The 23,425-nt window shown below is 58.2% G+C and overlaps 4 protein-coding genes across 6 annotated transcripts; 2 read left to right on the plus strand and 2 right to left on the minus strand.

Annotated features, from left to right (window-relative positions):
* Positions 1–561: 561 nt before the first annotated feature.
* SPHK2 (sphingosine kinase 2) lies at positions 562–6,963 on the minus strand. Of its 3 annotated transcripts, XM_065898449.1 has the most exons (7): positions 6,925–6,963; positions 3,748–3,950; positions 3,476–3,666; positions 2,481–2,630; positions 2,270–2,364; positions 2,063–2,178; positions 562–1,654 (listed from the first exon to the last, which is right to left on the minus strand). In XM_065898449.1, exons 1-7 carry the CDS (start codon positions 6,961–6,963, stop codon positions 562–564), a joined length of 1,887 nt encoding a protein of 628 aa, XP_065754521.1. The 3 variants fall into 3 exon arrangements, with proteins under 3 accessions (XP_065754521.1, XP_065754520.1, XP_065754522.1); XM_065898448.1 differs by having other exon boundaries at positions 3,476–3,950; XM_065898450.1 differs by having other exon boundaries at positions 3,476–3,769; positions 6,921–6,963.
* A 1,366-nt stretch (positions 6,964–8,329) lies between these two features.
* On the plus strand, positions 8,330–12,316 carry RPL18 (ribosomal protein L18). The gene is made up of 7 exons (XM_065898680.1): positions 8,330–8,369; positions 9,590–9,676; positions 10,045–10,152; positions 10,685–10,783; positions 11,321–11,444; positions 11,606–11,675; positions 12,199–12,316. Exons 1-7 carry the CDS (start codon positions 8,367–8,369, stop codon positions 12,272–12,274), a joined length of 567 nt encoding a protein of 188 aa, XP_065754752.1. The 5' UTR covers positions 8,330–8,366; the 3' UTR covers positions 12,275–12,316.
* A 1,969-nt stretch (positions 12,317–14,285) lies between these two features.
* Positions 14,286–22,683, plus strand: FAM83E (family with sequence similarity 83 member E). The gene is made up of 5 exons (XM_065898274.1): positions 14,286–14,759; positions 16,196–16,363; positions 16,715–16,839; positions 20,515–20,962; positions 22,408–22,683. The coding sequence occupies exons 1-5, from the start codon at positions 14,286–14,288 to the stop codon at positions 22,681–22,683; spliced, it is 1,491 nt and encodes a 496-aa protein (XP_065754346.1).
* Positions 18,875–19,255, minus strand: SPACA4 (sperm acrosome associated 4). The gene has a single exon (XM_065899594.1). It carries the CDS (start codon positions 19,253–19,255, stop codon positions 18,875–18,877), a length of 381 nt encoding a protein of 126 aa, XP_065755666.1.
* Positions 22,684–23,425: the final 742 nt, after the last annotated feature.

Genomic DNA, 23,425 nt, shown 5'->3' on the forward strand with positions numbered 1-23,425 from the left:
GCATAGACCTTTTCAATTGCTTTGAAGATTGCGGCTGGGGGACGCACAGAAGACCGAGGAAACGAACTTCCCCGCCCCCACCCACGGGGGGAGGGACATTAGTGCAAATCGGAGCGCCGCCCGGGGAACTTGCCCCTCCTGGGCTGATTGGCCAGCTTGGTGGAGGCACCAGAGTAGACGGGGCCGGTTATCTAAGGCCTCCCCAGCCCGTACATTCCAGGTCACGTCACTGGACTACGCGTTAAGACAGGCTCCGCCCTCAGCCGACCTGGCTTTCTACGAGCCGTTCTCGAGGGTCTGGAGTGAACCCGCCCTCGTTGATCAGGCACTACCCTTGGGGCGAGCCCATTTCTCCGTGACCGTCAGGACCCCAACCCCCGGAATTCGGGACATCCTCCAGCATCACCTCTGGTCCCCTAGGGTAGGGCGCAATCCTGAGACCAGGCAGGACCACTGTAGCCTCCGCCCTGACTCTAGCAGCCACTCCACGCCCCCTAGCTCAGGCTCCGCCCCCTCAGGAATGTAAGCCCCGCTCCAGGCGAGCTTCAAGCTTGGTTGGAGTTAAGGCTCCCGCCCAGGGCAGCCTGAAGGACCCGTGAGCAGAGTGCCGAGGCCGGGATGCACCTGCGCCTGCAATGGCCCATACTCCACCTGCTCCCCGTCCACCGTGAGCACGCCGCGGGGCGTGAGCGGCTCAAGGCGGAAGGCACGAGCCGCAGCGTAGCCCAGCTGCGGACAGCCCAGGCTGAAGTGGCTACCGCGCTCCATGGCCAGAAACAGGCGCAGGAGCGCCGCCCGTGAGATGCCACCGCGCACCCAGCACAGGTGCACCAGGCCGTCGTCAAAGCGCGCGTGGGGCGCTGCCACTAGGTCAGCCCCCAGGTGACTGGGTGAGATGGCCAAAATAAGCACAAAGTCCCCCTCCATTGTCACCCAGCCTGGGGGTAGTGGAGCGCCTAGAGGAGGGAGCAGGTGGTCAGGTGGGCCCCCAGCAGAGATGGCTACCCGGGCATCAGGGGTGGGAGGTGGGAGCCCAGAGGATGCTGGCATTTCTGAGGCCCCCTCGGTGATGGGTGAGAGTTGAGCTGCCTTGGGGGAGCCAGGGGGCGAGGGCAGCAGTGGATCTGGGGACAGTGGAGCATCCCCGGCCCCACCCCAGTCCCCAGCCAGCTCTGGGCCCCCACCGTTGAGGGACAGGATGGGCAGGGGTTCAGGTGAGCCAGGGGAGGTCAGGGCAGGCTGAGGCAGGGGCAGGGGCAGGTCAGACACTGAGCGGTGCAGGGGTGAGTGGGCCACGGGTGGAGCTGGGCCAGGGGCTAGGGTCAGCTCTGACTTGGCACGTGGCAGGCCATGGGCAGGGGCGGGTGAGGCGGGCTCCACCGTGGCAGGGAGGTAGGAGAGGCGGCCGCGGTAGGTGTGCAGTGTGGCGAGGCCCAGGACCGTGCCCAGCGTGAAGCGAGCACTGCCCAGGGCCCTGAAACGCTCGCTCTGGATGTCCACATCTGACACAAAGCCCCAGGCCACAGACAGGAAGGAGAAACAGCGGGAGCCGGAGGCCAGAGTGACGGAGAGCAGGTCCAGCGGGTGGCTGCCACCCCGGCAGAGCAGCAAGGAGCAGTTGAGCAGCAGGTCAATGCCCAGGGCCGGCTCAAACCTTCACAGTCAGACATGGACGGATACGGTGGGAAAGAGCAAACAGGCTGGGTGAGATACACAGTGCCAGGCGGGGAGGAGAAACACACAGACGGGTGGGGCAGCAGACAATGGGGAGAGGAGGCCGGGCATGTCCTGGGGCCTGCCCGCAGCCATGTGGCCACCTCCAGACGGACTCTTCTTACTGAGCCAGGTTCCCTGTCAGTTCTTTCATTCCATAAGCATTCACTGAGTGCCTCCTGTGTGCCAGGCACAGTTCTAGGCACTAGGGAGACAGCTAGGAACAGGACAGGCAAAAATGTCTGGGGGGTGTGGGGAGCATCCCTCAGCCAGACTGACCTGGCTGAGGGGAAGATGTGGCGCAGCTGTACCAGGTCCCTGTTATCCCAGGAGGGCTCCTCCCACCTACCCCCCATGCTGGTTCACGGCTCCTGCCAGTGCGTTGCCCGAGCCACAGGGGAGGATGCCCACGGGGGTCTTCACGGCCTCTTCCCAGTCGGGGCGTTCTAGGAGTCCATTCAGCACCTGGAGGGTGGGAGACCAGACACCTGCGTGTTGGCCCTGGCCTCCGCAGTCCCGCAGGGCTCAGGCTTGGGGCAGGGTGGTCCTACCCTACCTCATACAGCAGCCCATCTCCGGAGACGGTGACGATGCCATCCCACTCGCTCAGGCTCAACCCCTGGACCAGCTCCCGGGCATGGTTATGTCGTTCTAAGGTGGGGAACCAGGAAGTGAGGCAGGCTGTTCCAGCCCTGACCCACCACCACTCCCCAGGACTCAGGAGTCCTGGCCCCCAGCTCCCGCCTCTATCAGGACACTGCCCTTACCTGTCTGGATGAGGTTGAAGGACAGCCCCGCTTCAGAGATCATGGGCAGCACGTGGTTCTTACACCACTGCCAGGCCAGGCCCCGCCCCCCAAAGGGATTGACCAATAGGAGCAATCGGGGAGGCCTTGGCAGAAGGTCGGGGGTGATTTCTGCAGAGAGAGGAGAAGGAGTCTACAGAGGTCAGGGCACCAAGCCCCTCACCTCAGAAACAGTAACTGCAAATAGCCTCCAGTGGAGGTGGTGGAGGGCTGGCATCAAAACCTGCTGGGAGTTGAAAGTTATTTTCTCCCCGGCCTCACTAGCTCAGGCCCAGGTGTACAGCCCGCCCCCCTCCCAGGTGCTGAGACAAAGGCAGGGATCCGGTGTCTAATCCCAGAGCCCTTTGGACTCACGGGGCGGGGCGGGGGGGAGAGCTGTGGTTTCCACCTTCCACACCCCCAAACACCTGGAACAGGTTACTCCACTGTGAGGGCCTCACCCCCAGACAGCCAGGACCAAGGAAGGCCCGCCAGCTGGGGACCCTGGAACCTTTACCTTCCTGTGCCAACTGAGTACCCTAGGTGGGGCCCTCTGCCTGAAAGCCTCCTCTGAATTCCCACAGCTGGATTAGATGCTATCTCTGGGCTCCTGAGACGCCCCAGGGGACCTCTGCGAGTGCCTGTCATCCAGGGTGGTGACTGGGCATATCACACTTGGCTGCTCTCACCAGCCCGGGAGCCTCTGACTCATCTGTGGTCAGGACCCATGAAAGGGGGGAGGGGACAGAGACAGAAATCTCTTGAGAGCAGCAGACCCAAATCCTTCTCTGCCTGGGATTTTGCCTTCTGTGCCCATCCCTGTCTGTGCATCACTCTTTCAGTATGAACCCAGAGAGACACATCACACAGACAGACACACAGAAAAGTAGAGACAGAGATGCCCACAGAGATGCCGCAGAGGGAGATCTGCGGAGACACCCAGGTGGCCTTAGGACAGAGGCTGCCCAGTGCCTCACCCCCATCCCCAGGTAGTGGCAGTCCGCGGAGCAGACACGTGAGGGCAGTGGCCCAGCGCTGGGCCTCAGCACGGTTCTCCTCGTAGGTGGCCGCCCCGTCGGCCCGGAAGGTGCGTGCAGCTCTGCGCCGGCCCCCACGCCGGCCCCTCGGGTAGGTGTAGATGCAGAAGTAGGCTGCTGAGTCCGAGGGGCTTCGGCTCCGCAGGGTGCAGCAGCCTGAGACCTCAGCCAGCAGGACCAGGCCACCCCGGGGCCGGGCTTCAGGCTTTGGCCGCAGCCGTTGTATGTGCAGGGCTTGTGGTGTGAGAGTGAGGGCGAAGCGTGGGCCTCGGGCTGGGTAGGAGCCAAACTCGCCATGCAGGAGTGGGGTGCTGGGGGTCAATGGCAGTGGCGGTGGGGGGGCCATGGCCTTGACCCTGTCCAGGGCGCTCCTAGGCCTGTGGCCCCAGCTCCAGGTCAGCTCCTGCTCTGGCCTCTGTGGGGAGGAAGGAGGGTAGGAGTCAGAGTCCAGGACCCCCATAGTGGGCAGAGGGAAGCAGGGGCAGGGCCTGTGGATAAAAGGAGACAATGAGGGGTGCTGACAGGCAAGATGGGAGCACCAGACAGGCCCAGACAAGGTGTGGGAAGACTGAGGACGCAGGGCAGAGGTCAGCTGGACAGGAAGGCCAGCATCCTGGAGGGTCCACACCTAGGCATGCAAATATTCATTCCTTCATTCCCCAAATAATTATTCAGTAGTATGTGCCAATCACGGTGCCAGGCCCAGCAAACACAGCAGGGAATAAAACAGACAAAAATCCCTGCCTTCGTGGAGTTTATATTCTAATCGGAAGACAGGAAAACAAGATAGACATAAAATACATATCGTGTTGGATGACAATTAAGGACTTTGGAGAAAAATAATGCAAAGGAGAGAGGTCAGGATGGTGGAGACATATAAATAGACATACAAAGGTAGAGAAAAACACAACAGAACACACACACACACACACACACACAAACACCCCCACACACCTACACACAGTCAACTCCAGATGGAGAAAGTAACAAGGAAGAGGCACTCAGACACAAAGAAAAGGGTCTGAGAGCCAGAGAAACACTGAGAGGAGACAAACAGCTTCAGTGAGATGAAACTTAGTATAATGAAAGATACTTAGGGAGCAGAGTGAGAGTTTAGGGGCTCCAGAGGCCCTCTGAGAGTCAGACAACAGAGTTAGGAGAGAAAGAGCAGACAGGAGAGGCAAGAGGTAGGGGATGTAGTAGCTGGAGAAACTGAGAAAGGGGTGTGACATGGAGCAACTAAGGGGTCAGAGTGGTAGAGGAGCCACATGCAGGCACCTGCAAGGGACAGGAGCCAAGAGCTGGACCTCAAGCACTGACCTGGGTGTCTGGCCGCCTGCTCTCCAGGGAGAGAGTGGGAGCTGGGCCTGAGGTCCCCTCCCCCTGCCCTCTGCCCAGTTTCTGCCTCCTCCTTCCAGCTCACCTTTGTTCCCCACTGCCCCGCCCACCCCGTCACCTATCAGTCCTGCCCCTCACCTTCCCCAGGCGCAGAACTGCCCCAGACACACCCCCATCTGTGGACTCACTCTCAGGAGCCACCTCTGCCCCCTACCCTGGGCAGCTCTTCAAGCCCCTCCCCTAAACTTGCATTGACTCCCCCCCCCCCGCACTTAGAGCCCTAGATCTCCCCCAGTTCTGGGGCCTGCGCCTCGGTCCCTAGGTCCCCAGGTCTCTGGCCTGGTCTCCATTCTCTCCACCTTCCATGTACCCCAGACCAGGGCCTGGGTCTCCATCCATAGGTCCCCCCAATCCATAAGCCTGAGTCTCTGTCTCCGGTTCCCCGGGTCCCGGCCCTCCATCCCCACCCCAGTTCCAGACCTGGGTTTTCATTCCTGGATCCCTCAGTCCTGGTTCTGGTTCTCCATCTCCATCCCACACCCCTAGTACCCAAGTCCCGGGCCTGCGTATCTGTTCCTCTTGCTCCCTCAGTCGTCCTGACTCGGGTCCCTGTCCCGACACCCCAGACCCTCCTCACACGCCGGATCCTCCTCCAGGCGGCCACTCAAGTCAGCACCAACTGCCCCCCATCAGACCCAGGGGTGGGGGGGAGGGTGTGCATCCGCTCAGCCAATGGCCGCGCGGCCGGCCTAAGTTGCACCAATAAGAGCGTGCGGGGGCGGGGCCAGCAGACTCGCGAGCTTGGCGCAGGGGCCTGCCGCGGGAGAGCGGGAGAACTGGGCGGGGTAGCGCGATTCACGAGATCAGCCGCCATTGTAGGTGAGGGCACACGCGCAGCAGAGGCGGCTTCACGGAAGCATGGCCAGAGCCCCTGTCGCCATCTTTGTTGAGGGCAAGTGGGCCTCTCCCATCCTTTGACTTTATAAAGAGAAGGGGCAAGGGGGAGAAGGTCTTTAACTGCAGATAGAGAATGACCCTAACACAGATAACAAAGACCCAGAGATATGCAAAAACAGTAAAAGGGAACAGTGAACCAGAGTCGGAGGCAATAAGAGACTTGAAAGAGAGAGTGTTGTCTCTTTTTCAGACAGTTACAGAGAGTCAGAGAGATAGACATAAAGAAAAGCAGAGATACAAAGAAAGAGACAAAGACAATGGAATTAAGAATGTGTAAGGTGGGCTTCCCTGGTGGCGCAGTGGTTAAGAATCCGCCTGCCAATGCAGGGGACATGGGTTCGAGCCATGGGTTCCACATGCCTCGCGGCAACTACAGAAAGCCCACGGAACCAAGACCCAACGCAGCCAAAAATAATAAATAAATAAAATAAATAATAGATTTTTAAAAATGTGCAAGGTAAGGAAATGATGGACACAGAAAATGATGGACACAGCAAGACATGGGGACAGACACTTTCAGAATGAAAACCAGGGAGGAGAGGCTCATTAATTCACAAACTATTTACCTTGGGCACAAGCTAGCGTGGGGGCAGCATGACATAAATATCTGCCCAGTGAATGACCCAGTTACACGGTAAGACGGAGACTCAGGAGAGAGACTGGGAGTATCTGAGAGACACCTCTAGGTCAGGGGTGAAGGACAGAGAGAATGTTAGAGGCTGAGAGGAACTGAAGCCAAGAGACAGAAAGCAAAGATGTTGACAGAGATACAGAGAGGCAAAGACACGATGAAATTGAAAGAAATCATGCCAAGAATAATATCAGGTGACCAATCAATGTACCTAGTGTTCAACTGAGAACAACAACAGCACCAGATAACATGTGCCAAAAAATAACCCAGAGAGAGGGGCAGAAACCCAGAAAGATGGAGAGACAGGGAAACACAGTGCGTGTGCTTAGGGCTCCAGGGGAAAGAAAGACAGATACAGTAATCAAAGAGGCTGGGACTCAAAGACCAAGGAACAGGGGCAAGGAGGAGAGAAGGAAACTGTGTTCCATCGTATGGTGATCTGGACTTTCAGATGGACACTTACCTGGTCCTGCTGCTCCTCTGCTTCAAGGTGTCCATTCATCTGCAGGCCCTCTGCTGTGTTATCACATCAGTAAGACCCTGGCCCTGGATCGGAGGCCATGGGAAGGTGGTATGGACAAGGAGTCAGGCCTCATGGTGCAGGCCTGGCCTGTAGGAGCATGAAGGGCAGAGGAAAGGAGGCCAAGCTAGCAGTGCTGCAGGGCTTCCACGAAAACAAGTGGACAAGTCAGCTTCATCACTGCCCCAACCAGTCCATCTGGTCCCATCCAGTAAAGGCTAATAACAGCAACAGACGCCCCTTTTTGCAGATAAGGAAAGTAAGGCACAGAGAAGTTACACGACTTGCCCCAAATCACAGAGAGGTTGCCCAAGGTCACACCATTAGTAAGTAGCAAAGCCAAGAATTGAATTCGGTTACAGATGGTATCACCATCTTTCTGTCTCTTCTCCTCCTTGGATCTCTACCTTCCCTCTCTTTCTAGGTCTTCTAACTCCCCGGGTCACCATTTCGCCACCCTTGGTCTCTTTCCGCTCCCCTTCTGGGTCTCCATTCCTCCTCCTCTTTGAATCTCTGTCTCCCTCTCTCTGAGTCTCTCCTCCCCTCTCTTTCAGGAGTTTTTTACTCATCCCTCTCTCCACCCCATCCCCCAAGCCCCGGGGGCCTCAGCTTGCCTCCTCTGTGCTCCAGTACCTTGCACGTCCCTCAAACCGAACCCGCTGGGCCACTTGAATCTCTCGGCTGGGAAAAGCAGCCTCCAGGTGGCAGGGGCTGAGTTGGGTTCAGGGAAGGGCCATCTGGGGGCAGAGGGAGAAGCTGAACCTAAAAGGTGGAAATACAGAACGCCATAGACTGGGCTGCAGCAAGAAGATCTCGGGTTAGACCTCAAGTAAGACTTCCCGAGCTGCGGCCTCACCTGGGAAGCGCAGCACGAGATAAGGCAGATGTGAGCCCGATAAGGAAACGCCCAAAGCCTGAGGTCAGAGGTTTCCCGAGGTCCCGACTAGCCCCGCCAGCCCCGCCTCCTCACCTCCAATACTCGGCCCGCTAGGTCCTCCGGGAGCCACAGAGAGGCCTTCGGCGTCGGGCCAGAGCGTCACCGCACGACACGTCTTCCTAGCTCCGCGCGACATCTCTCTGGCTCCGAGATCCCCTTCTGCCGGAAGACTATCAAGAACAGGGACTGGATAGGGCCAGAGAGGCCTTCGACGTGCTGGCCCTTCCCTCCTTGGCGTAGCGCTTGTTCCCCTTAAGATGTTCCTCCACCCAATTCCGGAATCGCTCATCTAGCTGGTCCTCCGATTCACCATAGAGAGACATGAGTCAAGGTAGAGCGCCGCGTCGCGCCCGTGTGACGTCATGTAGGCGCCACTCGCTGAAGGCTTTCCCCGCCCATCCTGGTTCTATTCTCTCTTTCCGGACCTGGCTAAGGAGGAGGCGCCATCATGGTGAGCGTGTTTTGCGGCGTTCGGGGCTTTATCATCCGCTGCCATCCGCCGCGGTCTCGCGCTGGGGACGTTCCAGAGTGAGGCAGGGGTTCCGGGGTATTCGAAGGAGGCGACTCCCGCTGTGGGGAGCTATTTTGGGAGCCCGAAGACCAGGGATGGGCGTTCTCAACCTCCCGCCCCTCCCATAATCCTGTATTATAGGTCCCATCGAATAGATGACCAAATCGAGGGGCAAGGAGGTTAAGTAATATGACCGGGGTTACAGTGCCAGTAAGTGGCGGAGCCAGGATTCGGACCCAGGCGCTGCTCCCACAGCCACTCTTGCCTGTGTTGTCCCTGGATCCGTCACTCCCCAGCCTGAAAAGCTGGGTTCTGGGGCGGGGTGGGGGGGGGCTGTCAAGCGTCCGGTGCCCGAGTGTGGGGGCCAGGCAGGCTTCCGTTCGAGTCTCAGTTCCCTACCCACCGTATCATCATTCCTGTGCGCAGAAAGCATCTGTTAATTGGAGACCCAGTAATTATGCCTCAAAGATGTGAGTTCGAGAAGAAATAAGTCAGAGGAAGTGCTCACCACGGGCCTCTGCATACATTAAGTTCTGGATAAATGAGAACAATTAATAATTAGGTGGTTCTTTATAACTCATGACACAGCCTGAAAAACTTGGAGGAAAGCAGGCAGGGGGTGTAGTGGAAATCGTGGGCTCCCTTCATTTTTAGCACTACTGTGGGAAACTATACTTCATAAGGAGGTCGTTGTAGGGTTGGTCTGTGCAGAGTAAGTTCTAGAAAAAAGGGTCATTTCCTTTATAAGAACTTGGAGTCTGCCCTTGGTTTAAATGTTTTATAACGCTCCACGCATGGGAGCAAGGTTTGGGAGCTTAAATAATACTTATATTGTTGAAAAATATAGCTTCTAAAGAAGTAAAAACTTGGGTTAACGCGGCTGCTGTGTTAAGGTCTTTCACGGTGCTGTGTGCCACGTGTTGAAGGCTTTTTGTGTAGAATTAGGCGTCCCCCTCCTTTTTTTTTTTTTAAACAAAGTCACTTGGGGCCCAGGGAGTTTTAAGTACTTTCCCAGAGGGCTCCCAGTGGTGATCTGGGATTTGTTGTCTCCAGAGACTGGGACTTTAGCTGTTTCTTAGAGGTGAGGAATAACAATGCTTATGGGGTGAGGAATCTGCTAGATCAGAGTTGGGTTCATGGTCTTCTCTTCACCGCTGCAGGGAGTTGACATCCGCCACAACAAGGACCGAAAGGTTCGACGCAAGGAGCCCAAGAGCCAGGACATCTACTTAAGGCTGTTGGTCAAGGTGAGGTTGGGGCCTAAGACCCCTAGGCAAGGCCACCGTGGACATATCAATACAAGTTCTAGAGCCTCCATGCTGGTATTGGTCCTGGGCTCCTTGCAGGGGTCTTCAGGGCAGGCTCGAATCTCTGCTGCTTTCCCTTAGCTTCTGGAGAGTCCAGTGTTTTCAGCCTCTGGGCTGGTTTACCAGTGGGGAGGGGGATTTTCTGGGTCCCTGGCCAGGAGGGACCTAGGCCAGCTCTTTCCCATGGGCTTAACGGGATGGGGCAAAGCCCTAAGTCACTTCCTTGCCCCTTCGTTAGAAAGCTGAGAGGGAGGGAGGGGGGCGGGTGGGCTGCCCCGGGTTTCATTTTCGTTTTCCTTCCCCTCCAGCTGTACAGGTTTCTGGCCAGGCGAACCAACTCCACCTTCAATCAAGTTGTGCTGAAGAGGTTGTTCATGAGTCGCAGCAACCGGCCACCTCTGTCCCTTTCCCGGATGGTGAGGGGCTGAGGCGGAGGGCATAGCCAGCCTGGGGAGCGACTGGATCGTGTCTGGAGCTGGACTTCGGGTGGAAGGGCGGGCTTGGAGCTCTCTGGTAGCGGCCTGGCTATCAGCTGGCTTAACCTCGTCCAGTGGTGGGTGCAGAGCTCTGACCCTCTGATTGTAGCTGAATAGTGGGGGCATTGGACTGGCTTGGCCTCTTGGTCTCATTTTCCTTCTCATTGTGTGTGTCTGGGGGTGGGTTAAAGTGGCTTTATGAGATCTTCCTGAGGTTTCAAGTTATAGAGCATCTTCTGTGTCAGAAGCTTTCTGTAGGAGAGAACCGTGGAAGAATCTGTTTGTATTTTCTTTGGAGATTTTCCCAGACTGGACCTGAGATTAGGCTTGTGCTAGCTTGAGAGGTGTGGCATGGGTAGGTTTAGCCCAAACGGGACACAACTGTGGGTCCTTGGGATGCCTGAATGGGTGGGTTTGGATTTAACCACCAGAAGGGACTTGTTTAATGTGCATTTCATCCCCACCGCCCCAGATTCGCAAGATGAAGCTTCCTGGCCGGGAAGGCAAAACGGCTGTGGTGGTGGGGACTATAACGGACGATGTGCGTGTCCAGGAGGTGCCCAAACTGAAGGTGAGTGGGGAGGGGGCTCAGGAGCGTGTTGGGTGGGTCACGGTGAGCTCCTATGGACCCAGCTCAATTTCTCGTGCCGTCGGCATGCTCATCTCACCTCTGGGTGAGGCGGGCGTCGTGCCTGGGTTGAAGGGGGGGGTGTTGTCCCTCACATTGTTGGTGGCGGATATCCCTGAACAGGCCCCTTCTGGGGCCCAGCTGATGGCGCTCGCTCTGGACCCAGACAGCCAGAGTTCAGACCTGGATTTCTCTGCCACTTTGTTATCTCTGGACAAAGTCTTGGATTTCTTTGTGCCTTAGCTTCCTTACACATGATAGCTTCAGGTTGCGGTGTTGAAGGGGTTTCTGGGAGTGAAGTGGTAAGAACGGCTGTCGTGCGCTCAGGAAGCTGCCTCCAGTATTTGGTGGTGTTGGTGATCAGGCCGAGGAAGCAGCTGGGACTCCTCTGCTGGGCCTGGGCAGTGGACAGGAAGTCCCAGCAGCCCCTGGGTCGCCCTCCAGGGGGCTCTGGCCACACCTGTCCTCTGTGTCCCCCAGGTGTGTGCCCTTCGAGTGAGCAGCCGCGCCCGGAGCCGCATCCTCAAGGCGGGGGGCAAGATCCTCACCTTCGACCAGTTGGCGCTGGACTCCCCCAAGGGCTGTGGCACTGTCCTCCTGTCTGGTGAGTGGTGCTTAGTGGCTTGAGGGGGGTACAGGAGTGTGAGGGGTCTGTCAAGAGCTGTGGGACTGCTAGCAGCCTTTACCTTCCCAGGCCTGGGAGGTCAGTGACACTCCCATCCCACCCCAGATCAGCCTGAGCCACCGCTTCCTTCCCTTCCCCAGGTCCTCGCAAGGGCCGAGAGGTGTACAGGCATTTCGGCAAGGCCCCAGGAACCCCGCATAGCCACACCAAGTGAGTATACCTAGCCCTGGACCCCAGCCTGCGGGTCTAGGCGTTGCCACGCTTCCAGCTGCTTCTGTTTCTCCCACTAGTCCAGCCTCAGGTCTCTCTAGAATCCCCCCCCCCTTACCCGCTTTTCCTTCAAGACTGCCTAAAGTTCTGTTCCTCGGACAGTGTTGAGCTCCCTGCACAGCCAGCGTCACAGATGCAGGCTTCCCAGGGCCCGTCCCCGTCTTTGCGGTGGGGCCTGCGTTCTGTCCAGCGCTGGGGCGCCCAGGTGGATGCCCCCAGGGCCTAGCGCAGGCGCTTCAGCAACCGCTCCTGCCAGTTTTGCTTCCTGCGCTGCCAGGCTTTTCCAGCAGCGGACTTGGTGTCGCTACTGACGCTGCTTGGGTTGAGTGAGGCCCCCTTCTGGTGTCCCTGTGCTTCTCTGTTAGAGCAAGCAGCTCTATTCTGAGCTCCCAGCCAGACAAGTGGCGGTGGCGTCCCTCACTTGTCTGTGTGCCTCTTCTCACCCTCCCTTCTCTCCCTGCAGACCCTATGTACGCTCCAAGGGCCGGAAGTTCGAGCGCGCCAGAGGCCGACGGGCCAGCCGTGGCTACAAGAACTAACCCCAGATCGTACCTTGTTATTAAAAAGATTTTGGATGCTAATGGCCTTTTGTGTATTATTGGGGAACGGGGTGGGGGGAGGGAGAGGGTCAGAACCGGCAGTGAGAACGCCTTTGTTTGGGGGAATGGTTGCCACGCCCCTTTCTGGGGATACCAGCCTTTGGGGTGAGCCCCTTCCGCTGTGCTGGGGAACGGAGCCTACGGTCCCAGGTGTATGTGGTGACTGCCCTAAGCCTGTTGGTCCCCTTGGACCTCGCTGCACCGTTGGGACCTGGCGGCACCTAAGGCCGAAGCCCCACCTCTTTCCCAGGTGTGTGGAGAAGCACCTGCTGCTTTTTCCAGCTAGCCGCACCTACTCAAAGGAACTGCGCTCCCCTCCCGGATCTCTGCTCAGGATGGCTGGCGGGGCTTGGACCGGGAAGTATAAATGGGGCGGGCCGCCGTGGGGGAGGGGGCACGTGAGAATAGGTGATGTGCTCCCCCTCCCCCGAAGCTTGAGTCAGGCGGGGCTGCCAGTCCCTGGGCGAAGCCCATTGAGTGTGTTCCTGGAGCTGGGACCTTACTGTCCTCTGCGTCCAGGGGCCTGTGTCAGCCCTACCCCTGTGTTTGCACAAGGGGCCGTGGTCCCCGGATCCCTGGAAGAAACCCGGTGAATAAGGTGAGGCGGCCAGAAGAGCCGCAGAAATGAAAGGAGGTCACCAGGCCCTTGATCTGACTGTCCTCTGAAAAGGCAAGAGAAAGAGGAGTAGGGGTTGGAGACCTGGACGCAATGGGGGGGTCTGGGGAGGGCAGGAGGGAGAGGGAGTGGCCTGGCTTTATTCCCCTTCCTTCTCTTTGCAGGGCTGGTCGCTGTGGTCTGGAGGAAGGGAGCAGACTGGGTGCTGGGATTGGAAGGAGGGCTGCTTGTTGGCAGGGATCAGGGGTCCACCCACCAGAGGCAGGGTCAGGATCCTCAAAGGGGCAGCTTGGGAGGGAGAGACGCAGGGTGTTCCTTGTCTAGGAATAAGTGGATGGTCCGATAGCAGGAGATAGTGGGATTAAGGCAGAAATCCAGGCTGGAGTCAGCATTGATTAGAGGACAGCCAGAAACAACCCGGTGGCCCAGGAGACAGGCAGGGGCAGCTGTCTGAGGAACTGTGGCTAGTCAGTCGGCCCCTCAATCTAGATGGGCTGGTTCCATGATAATCAAACCCCCTGTAGAGGGCATCCACCACTGCAGCAGCCTGAGTGGGTGTGAATGCTCAGGGAGCAGAGTCCTCAACCGGCAGAGGAGACAGACCTAGTTCCCCAGCTGGGGAAGGTGATGCCGAGGGGGAGATTCAAAGAGGAGTCTTCCGGATGGTCAGCCCGTGAGCGCTGGTGAGCCAGCCAGCTGGCTGTCGGGAGAAACCGGTTCTAACGGAGCCAGCTGGGTGCCCCACTCGGCGGTCAGATACTGAGAGTGTCAGTTGGAAGCAATCGGTGTCTTCCAGACAAGGAGACAGCTAGAGAGGGTCAGTTAGATGTGCTGACTGCCAGGGAGAAACAGGCATCTCGCCCTGCCTTTAGTTAGGGACATTTGGGTGCTCAGACAGCCTGTTGCCTGAAGATGGGGAAGTCAGCCTGAGCGAGCCGAAGGGTCAGTTGGGGCATCACGTAGCCAGCGGGCTGGAGGTGGCTGGTGTGTCGGGGAGCAGCTGATGGATCGCACAGTTGGAGACAGTGTCAGGTGGTCAGCCTGACCGACACACAGGGCCAGTCATAGGCTCAGCCAGACCATCAGGTTGGCAGGAAGCTCAGATGGCCGGTGGGCTGTCGGTCTGAGCAGAGCCACGCACCCGGTGGGTAGTCACTTGGGCAGTCTGATTATCAGGACGGCAAGCCAGGGACAGTGCAGGGAGCCATTTGGACTTAGGGCTGTCCTGCCTTGCACGGCCACACAGACTCTGTCGGGAGACCTCCAGATGCTCAGTGCCCAGAGACGGCCAAGCTTGGACATCCAGCCTCTCCATCCTCCCACCTGAACGGCCTGATGGCAGCCTCCCAGCTGGCAGCACTGGGAGGAACAGAGTCAGGGGCTGGGCAGCTGCCCCTGACCGAGGCCACTCCCAGCTTCCTGTATTCCGAGGGCCAGAGGCTGGCGCTGGAGGCTCTGCTGAGCCAGGGTGCAGAGGCGTTTGAGGCCTGCGTGCAGCGCGAGGGGCTGCGGCCCTTCCTGAGTGGAGATGAGCTCCGGGGCCTGGTGGCGGCGGCTGAGGACTGGACAGCAGCAAAGCAGGAGCCTAGCAGGGCAGCAGAGGGAGCCACTGCCACCGATGGGGACTTGGGCAGCCTGACCTACTGGCCTGGACAGTCAGAGGAGCCGGTGCCCATGTTGCGGCTGGGCTGGCCGGAGGACTCAGCCTGGAAGGGTATCACCCGGGCACAGCTGTACACCCAGCCACCTGGCGAGGGCCAACCGTCCCTCAAGGAGCTGGTGCACCAGGAAATCCAGGCCGCCCACAAGGTGGGGGCCTCAAGGGCCTAGTGTCCCTTCCTCAGACCCGGTCATCCTCACATGCCAGCCCCCAGATGTGGGAGTGAGTACACATCACTTGGGAGCCAGGCATTCTGAGCTGTGCCCTCCTGGAACTTGTGTGTCCACATCCCTGGAACCCAGGAATCCACACCTCCCAGCCCCCAGGACTTGGGCATCCACACCCCCCAGATCTCATCCTCTCCCTCTTACATATGGGGGGGTTCCATCTTCTCCGCAGGACCTGGGTGCCTTAGGCATCCATGGCCCTTGGACCTACTTATGACCCCCCTGGTCTCAGTCATCTCCTCTACCACTTCCACCACCAGGGTGGAGGTCTCCATCCTCCTTTCGGGGAGGGCCCAGATGTCTCCCCTGCAGCACTCCCTGGACAGCACTTTTTTTTTTAACAGTTTATTTAGTTGCATATTTTATTTATTTATTTCATTTTATTTTCAACTGCGTTGGGTCTTCATTGCTGCGTGCGGGCTTTAGTTGCGGTGAGTGGGGGCTACTCTTTGTTGTGGTGCGTGGGCTCATTGCGGTGGCTTCTCTTGTTGTGGAGCACGGGCTCTAGGCGCGCGGGCTTCAGTAGTTGTGGCACGTGAGCTCAGCAGTTGTGGCTCGCGGGCTCTAGAGCGCAGGCTCAGTAGTTGTGGTGCACGGGCTTAGTTGCTCTGCCGCATGTGGGCTCTTCCCAGACCAGGGCTCGAACCCGCGTCCCCTGCATTGGCAGGCGATTCTTAACCACTGCGCCACCAGGGAAGTCCCCCCCATTCTTTAACAGTTTTTCTGTTACTGCTCCCATGCTAAGTACTTTATATGAGTTACCCTGCCTAATCCTCAGGAGGACTCTGTGGGGTTGAGACTTAATGTACCCATTGAGGAGATAGGGAAACTGAGGCATGGCAGATTGTCTCTTGCCTGTACGTGGCCGAGTGGGGATCTGAACCAAGGCTGTCTGGCCAGTGAGTCAGGGTTCATCACCACTACCTTTTTCCGCCTGCAAGATCCAGGCCTTCAGCACCCCCCAATCCCCAGAGCTCGCCTTGGTGGCCTGGCAGGTCATCCCTCCCAAGGACCCAGGTGGGCAGCTGCCCACAGTGCCCTGCAAGGGCCTCCAGCCCATTGACCTCTGGAGCAGGGTAGCCATGTAGTAGTGTCACAGCTCAAGGGATACGGTTGCAGACATGTGATTGATGATAACAGTTTTCAAGCAGTTAGAGGTGTGGGTCTCGAGGAAGGGCTGTTTTCTTCTCATTCACACATAGACACTGCATGAACATGCTGCATGTCTGGGGGGTCTCCCCCTCAGGCTCCCTGAACATCCCATGGAGACTGGGCCCTTAAACTCTCCGGAGCACCTCACCCTCTGAATGTCCCCCTAAGCCCTAGGCTCCACCCACAGCCCCTCTCCCCACCCTCAGCTGGTGGCCGTGGTCATGGACATCTTCACTGACCCAGACCTGCTTTCGGACCTGGTGGATGCTGCCACTCGCCGCTGGGTGCCCGTCTACCTGCTCCTAGACCATCAGCAGCTGCCTGCCTTCCTGATTCTGGCCCAGCAACTGGGGGTGAACCCCTGGGCCACTGAGGTAGGGGCCTGGCAGGAGGGACCCCTGAGTCCCCAATGCCCTGGCACTGGGAGCATCAGGCGAAGACCCTTCCATAGGATCCTGGGTCATCGAGGTGGATGCCAGCTGAGAGGGTCCCCTGAGATGTGATGCCCATGACAGGGGGTGAAACTGGGGTCAGCCTTCTCATGGGGTCCCTCTGAGTCAGGAATATCTCAACAGACCCCTGAGGCCCTGGGGAAGCTGGGGCAGAACCTTCCAGAGAGTCATGGGCCACTTAGGTAGGACCAGCCTGTAGGGATCCTGAGCCCTCGGCACTGGGTGGAGGTCTGGGGGGTCGGCCTGAGTAAAGGCGTGCCTCCCCCACCCCAGAACCTGGACATCCGAGTCGTGCGGGGCTGCAGTTTCCAGAGCCGTTGGTGTCGGCAGGTGAGCGGCAACGTGCGGGAAAAGTTTGTGCTACTGGACGGCGAGAGGGTCATCTCAGGATCCTACAGGTGCGGCTATCCCCCCCCTCACCACACTGCCCGGTCTCCTGTCCCCAACTCTCCCTCAGTGGCTTCAGACAGTAGTTGGCATCCCCTTTCCCAGACTCTCTTTCCTCATCTGTAAAATGGGTCTAAACCCCCTGCTCGGGAGAGGAGGCGTCCTGTAGCGGAACAGGCTGGCACTGGCCCTGCTGCTGGGCTGTTTAGTGGCTTGCAGGTAAGTCTTCATCTCTGTGACCCCTGTGTTTCCTCATCTGGAAAACTGGGCTCTCACTTGGTGTGTGGGAGTTTCCAAGCCAGGGGGACCTGGATTGAAGTCTGAGCTCTGCCTTGGGTGAGTAACTCCACCTCTCTGAGCATCTGTACAAAAATCAGAGCTGGTATGCAAATGGCCCAGCCCTCAGACCATCTCACGTCCCTCCTCTGCTCCCTTTGGGGTCTGATTGACCCAGGAACCTGGCTCCGTGACTTCTTAGTTCTGTGACATTGGGCCTTCCCCACTCTGAACCTCAGTTTTTCCCATCTGGAAAGTGTGAAAATAGCAGCATTTACTTCCTGGGAACAGCATGTCAGGGGGCACGTGGACTCCGGGTCAGATGGCCTGGGGTCAAATCCTAGCTCGGACAGTTACTGGCTGTGTGACTTTGCATAACTGACTTCCCCTCTCTGTGCCCCCGTTTCGCCCTCTAGACAATGGGATGGTTCAGTCAGTGCGTCTACAGCAAGGTTTCTCAACAGAGGTGCTACTCACATTCGGAACCGGATGACTCTGTGCTGTGGGGGGGGGCTTTGCTGGGCTGAACTGCCCTCTACCCAGGAGATGCTGGTAGCATTCCCCCTTCCCCAAGTACAACTACGCAAACCGTCTCCAGACTTTGCGCGGTGCCCCCTGAGGGACGGAAGTGCCCACTTGATTACCTTTGCTCTAGGCTGCTGGCTTTGAACCTTGAGCAGGCATCAGAATCACCTGGATGACTTGTTAAAAAAAAAAAGCAAACAGATTTTTGAGCCCTGCTCCTTTTCAGCCGGGCTGGAATAGGGCCCGAGAATTGGCATTTCTAGCAAGTTTCCGGTTGGTGATACTGATGCTACTAGCCCAGGGACCACACTTTGAGAACCGCTAGCACCGAGACTGGGAGGTTGGTTTTTTTGTTTTTGTTTTTTTTTTAAAGGGCTTCAAATGCTTGGCTTTTTTATCTATCTATCTGTTTATTTATTTATTTATGGCTGTGTTGGGTCTTCGTTGCTGTGCGAGGGCTTTCTCTAGTTGCGGCGAGCGGGGGCCACTCTTCATCGCGGCCTCTCTTGTTGCGGAGCACAGGCTCCAGATACGCAGGCTCAGTAGTTGTGGCTCACGGGCTTAGTTGCTCCGCGGCATGTGGGATCTTCCCAGACCAGGGCTCGAACCCGTGTTCCCTGCATCAGCAGGCAGATTCTCAACCACTGTGCCACCAGGGAAGCCCTTTTTTTCTTATTTTTTTTTTGTCTGCAACACGCAGCTTGCGGGATCTTAGTTCCCCAACCAGGGATTGAACCCCGGGCCCTTGGCAATGAAAGCGCAGAGTCCCAACCACTGGACCACCAGGGAATTCCCGAGACTGGGAGATTTTGAAGAGAATCCACGTTCCCAGCTTCACTTGGGGATTCAGTGAGATAACGATGCCTGGCACGGAACGTAAGAAGTGCTCCATAAACGTCAGCTGTCATTTATTGTTATTTGTTTTTTACCATATTTCATAGACTCTAAGGTGCCACCAAAGCAAAGACACATCCTGATCAGAATGTGAAAAGATACGCGTCTTAGAACCAATGAAATACAACAGTACAGTCAAACCCATAGGGCCTGGTTCCCCACCACTAAATCAGGCCTGAGGATGCTTTGCCGAGCGCTGGGCCCTGGTGACAGCCCTAGAACGATGAGGCCAGGGCCACAAGGGGTTGTCCAGGGCCTCTGGCCATTTGACAGGGGAAGGGGGTGGAGGCAGGGGGCATGGGGGGGAAGCGCAGGCGGGAGACCAGTCCTGGGCCCTGCCCTCCAGGTTGGTCACAGCGAATGTCGGAGCAATTGCAGCGCGCCCAGCGCCAGGCCGGTGGTGGCCCGTGCCATCCGGCCGCCTGTGGGGTGGGGGGCCCCGTTACACAGGTGGCCGGTGCAGCAGTCAGTGGTGAGGCTGTAGGTGACGCCCATGTAGCTGACGGGCTCCTCGCGGCCACACGAGGTGGCCGGCACGCAGCCTTTGTTGGTGATGGGGCTGACGCCGGGGGCCACCCCATGGCCCGTGAAGCAGTCCTCGTCATCGCCGCAGCGCATGTGCATGCCGGGACAGATCGTGGAGTCGGTCAGCTCACAGAAGACGCAGTCCTTGGTGCCCGTCGTGCCTGGGGGCAGAGCCATCACCAGAAGCAGCAACCAGCCGAGGACCATGGTGGCCTGGCGGCGGTGACGGTGCCCAAGCCAGGCAGTAGGCTTCCTGGGCCTCCCGGAACTGCTGAATGGCACTCCTCACGCCCGCAAGGCTTGTACCCCTGGTTCTGGTCTCCCAGGATCAGAACCTGGCGTGTCCTCGGTTCCCAATGCTCCGCATCCCTCTCGGAAACTCTGTTGTGACCACGGCTCTCCGGTCCTTGGGTCTCAGAAACTCCACCGGGATGGAGATGAGCCAGTGGCCGCTGCCTGACAAGAGACTTTGTGGAGCGGAATGGGGTGACCTCACAGACCCCACCCAGGGTTCCCACCGACTGCTCTGGGGGTGAGCTCATAGGTGGGGGAGGGGTGTCACAATCTGAGGGGCAGGCTGGCCGGCTGACCTGCTCGGGAGCAAGGACACTGCCACTCCACCTAGGTAAGGAACCTCAGACCAACTTTCATCGTCTCGGCCGCGAACTCATCCGCTCTGCTGGGCATCGGGTGCTGTCCCGCCACGTGCAAGATACACAGCCCAGGGCGAGCCTGTTTTTCCGATGGGCAAACCGAATGAAGCTCAGGAAGGAAAATTGATATGTCCAAGGTCCCCTGAGCCAGGACAAGAGTCCAGGTTCATTTAATTCAAAAGAGAGCATTTACTGAGCACCTGCTGTGTACCAAGACCTGTGCTCAATGCTTTAAATCACAGCCACTGTGGTCACAGGGATAGTAAGGGCACAGCTCACCACGGCTCGCAGGCTTTTAATGCTGGGCACCTACCAGGCCCCGGGCATGAGGCCTGACCCATGTTCTCTGATTCTAATCTTCCTACGTTTTAGCTCCATATTACAGATGAACAAACTGAGGCAGGGAGCAGGCACACCTAGAGCCTGGCACACAGCAAGTACTTAATAAATGGCAATTACTGTAGGAAGCAGCTGAGTCTTCAGTCCCTGAGGGTGTCAGAATCCCATCTCTCTCCAGAGGGGGAAACTGAGGCATCCCTCTAAGGGGACAAGGCAGAGGCCAGGTTTAAACTCGAGTCTGATTCCAGATGATCATTTAAGTATGTTAACTGATGTTGTCTTCACATCAACCCTCTGGGGTAGGTACTTCATCGTTCCCATTCTACAGAGGTGCACGTTGAGGCCAGAGGGATGGCAGGACTTGGCGGAGGTCACAGAGCCCGCCCTGGGACCAGGTTGGGGCCTGGTGATGGGGGCCAGACCAGGCTTCTGGGGCTGCTTGGAGATCCTGACCCCCACCTCTGTGCCCCCCAGCTTCACATGGAGTGACTCACGCCTGCACCGTGGTCTGGTGACCCTGCTGACCGGTGAGATCGCCGATGCCTTCAGCCGAGAGTTCCGGACACTCTATGCGGCCTCCTGGCCGCTCCCGCCCGCGCCCACCCCGGGTCCCTCTGTGAGAGCCCTGGGGGGGTGGCAGCTGGCCTACAGCCCGCATCGCGTGGCCCGCCACTGCTCCGTGGCCCCCCTGTCGCCGCCAGCACCGCCTGATGGCTCGCTGGCCCAACGCCTGGCCGCCTGCCGAGTCTCCGAGGGGTACAGGCTGGAGACCCTGGCCAAGCCAGGGCCAGCTCTTAGCGACATCCTGAGGAGTGTACAGCGTGCCCGGACCCCCAGTGGCCCCCTGGCCCGGCCCAGCCGCTCCCTATGGGACCTGAGCCGCCTGGCCCAGCTGTCAGGCTCTAGTGACGGTGACAATGAGGTGAGACCTGGTGGCTGGCCTGAGAGAGAATAGCTGGAAGAGAATAGAGGCATGTGAACGCCTGCGATGTGCCCGGCCCCGGGGGTGGGGTGGGGAAAAGCAAAACTGCTCCCCTGCGTTCATAATTGCATCGTCCACTTCCTGTATACTTACTGTGTGCTGGGCAGGGGAGCGCCTGGTAACACTGGGCAGAGACCCCGAGAGCCCTGGGTGTGAAACCTGGCAAGATACACCAACTGTGAGAGCTCCGGGCGTGGGAGGGGGAGAAATGCCTTCTCTGAACCCCAGTGTTTTCATCAAGGAAATGGGCTGAGCTAGTGTCCCCATCCTCAGCTTGCTTGGGAGGAGGAGTCAATGAAATCGAAAGAAATGGAATAACCACCGTCATTACAATAAATTCCCAAAGGGGAATTTATTTTGATTTCCTGATATCCTCCCAGGGCAATGACGCGATACTCTTATTACACTCGCTTTTATGGATGGGAAAGCTGAGGCTCAGAGAGGTTGTGTTTAACTTGCCCAAGTCAAAGCAACGATCTTTTGCGGGCACCTTGCCACGTGCCAGGCCCCGTGCCAAGCGCTTTCACAGAGGTGGTTAAATGTAACCCTATGAGGTGGATGTGATTACAGCTCTCCACCCACTCATTTCACAGATGGGGAAACTGAAGCACCAGGGAGGAATTGGACCTTAGCCCTGGTTGCCTCCCAGGCAAGACTTTTAAATGCTCTGCTCGCTGGCTTCCTGGATTCGAGTGTGCTAGGCGTACTGGGGAGGGGATTAGGGAAGGTCAGGGGGGTCTCCCCTCCCTTCCCCTAGCTGCTTAGACACTGGGGTTCCAGCAGAGCCTGCCCCAGTTCTCTGGGGAACCCTGGGCGGGCCGTCAGTGTCCTCAGCTGTGAAGTGGGCTATGGAGAGGGTAAGAGCAGAGCCACATGGGAGAAACCGGTGGATTCTCCTTGGATCCAGACAGACCTGGGGTCAGTTCCTCTGTGAGCTGTGCCCCCTCTGAGCCTCAGTTTCCCCATCTGCTAGGTGGGAGCTCAAGCACTCTCTGGAGGGTGAGGGAGAAAGTCCCAGGAATCATCTCCCTCCACCCGGGTCAAGGGGAGAAGAGGGATGGGCAAGGGCCAGGTCCTCACTTCTCCCCAATCCTGAGCCGCCCTCACCCAGCATCAACTCCCTTGGCAAATATTTGCCCCCCCCATGAAGCTGCCGGCTGCTTCCTGTTCCTCCCCCACTGCAAAGCTGCGCGTGGCGATGCAGCTCCTTGCCCCTTCTGTAGGTCTGGGCGTCCCTGGCCTCCCCACTCACTTCCCTCCTGGTTCTGGAGACCCCCTCGGAGTTTCACACCCTCCCCTCCGTCATCACCTCCCTCCAGTCTCACCTCCTTCCTCCTCTGGGCCCCCAAGTGCCTCCTCTCACCTCCCTCTCTTTCCCTCCACAGCTCAAGAAGTCCTGGGGCTCCAAGGACACCCCAGCCAAGGCTCTGATGAGGCAGCGGGGCGCTGGAGGGGCCCCCGGTGGTGAGGCGGACTCCGGTCCGCTGGCCCCGTCCCAGCCCTGGGGTGGCCCCTTGCCTCTCATCCCTGCTCGCCGCCTCCACTATCCGTCCCCGACCCGAAGGTGGTTTGGTGAAGATGCTGCCTCCAAACTCCCAGAACCCAGAGGCATCCGGCAGCCAGACCGGGCCACCCAGCCAGGACTCAGGGGGCGTCGCTGACAGGAGCCGAAGCCAAATGGGGCTGGCCCCGTCCCAGGACAGTCGGACAACTGTTGCTCAAAGCCCCCCTGCCTCACTGTTGTACCTTGAACGAGGCTTCTGGTCTCAGTGTCTGGGAAGTGGAAGGGATTTTTTTTTTTTTTTCTTTTCACTTGTTCTAGATAGAACTTGGGCAAGCCCGGTGCTCACTCTAGACCTCATTGTTACAGCCTAGAAAGTGGGCATAAGGTCTCCACTAGCTGGCATCCTAGAACAGCACACATCATGTTCCGGCCGGGTCAGAACTTCTCTGAGGAGAGGCCTGGCTGAGTGGCCCCCATGCTGGAATTGTGTGGAGTGAAGATGGGGCGTCCCTGGGGCTGAGGGGAGGCTTCCTGCACCTGCCATGCTCAGGAGCTGTGGGTAAACTGAGCTTGGCTGAGGAGAGGAGAGAACCCGACCAGGGGAGCCGAGCTGAATCATGAGGGGCCGGAAATTGGTGAGGACACGCCTGTTGGGGAACAGGTCAGGGCCATGGAGAGGGACCCAGCAGGTGCTGGAACTGTTTTGTGGGCGCTAAGGGGGGAGCTGTTAGGGCTGCCTTTTACCCCTGCTCAGAATAAAGCTGCTTCATGCCAGAAACTTGCATTTCCACAGTCTCATGGGAGACCCAGGAGTCCAGACCTGACCCCCTACTCCCTCAGACCCAGGAGTCCGGGGCCCCAACACCCTCCTCCCCAAGGACCCAGGGGCCCTGGTCTGC

This window comes from Phocoena phocoena, chromosome 20 (genome assembly GCF_963924675.1).
Source record: "Phocoena phocoena chromosome 20, mPhoPho1.1, whole genome shotgun sequence".
NCBI lineage: Eukaryota > Metazoa > Chordata > Mammalia > Artiodactyla > Phocoenidae > Phocoena > Phocoena phocoena.

What these genes read in the sequence shown, in the direction of transcription:
- SPHK2 (XM_065898448.1), bottom strand. Translation starts at nt 6,963, where the DNA reads ATGAATGGACACCTTGAAGCAGAGGAGCAGCAGGACCAG. An exon ending in GCCACTACCTGGGGATGGGG is followed by an intron (nt 2,631 to 3,475) that starts GTGAGGCACTGG and finishes CTCTCTCTGCAG; the next exon opens with AAATCACCCCCGACCTTCTG. An exon ending in GAGATGGGCTGCTGTATGAG is followed by an intron (nt 2,179 to 2,269) that starts GTAGGGTAGGAC and finishes CCCACCCTCCAG; the next exon opens with GTGCTGAATGGACTCCTAGA.
- RPL18 (XM_065898680.1), top strand. An exon ending in TGGCACTGTCCTCCTGTCTG is followed by an intron (nt 11,445 to 11,605) that starts GTGAGTGGTGCT and finishes TCCCTTCCCCAG; the next exon opens with GTCCTCGCAAGGGCCGAGAG. An exon ending in ACCCCGCATAGCCACACCAA is followed by an intron (nt 11,676 to 12,198) that starts GTGAGTATACCT and finishes CTCTCCCTGCAG; the next exon opens with ACCCTATGTACGCTCCAAGG.
- FAM83E (XM_065898274.1), top strand. Translation starts at nt 14,286, where the DNA reads ATGGCAGCCTCCCAGCTGGCAGCACTGGGAGGAACAGAGTCAGGGGCT. An exon ending in AAATCCAGGCCGCCCACAAG is followed by an intron (nt 14,760 to 16,195) that starts GTGGGGGCCTCA and finishes CCCCACCCTCAG; the next exon opens with CTGGTGGCCGTGGTCATGGA. An exon ending in CTAGTGACGGTGACAATGAG is followed by an intron (nt 20,963 to 22,407) that starts GTGAGACCTGGT and finishes TTCCCTCCACAG; the next exon opens with CTCAAGAAGTCCTGGGGCTC.
- SPACA4 (XM_065899594.1), bottom strand. Translation starts at nt 19,255, where the DNA reads ATGGTCCTCGGCTGGTTGCTGCTTCTGGTGATGGCTCTGCCCCCAGGC.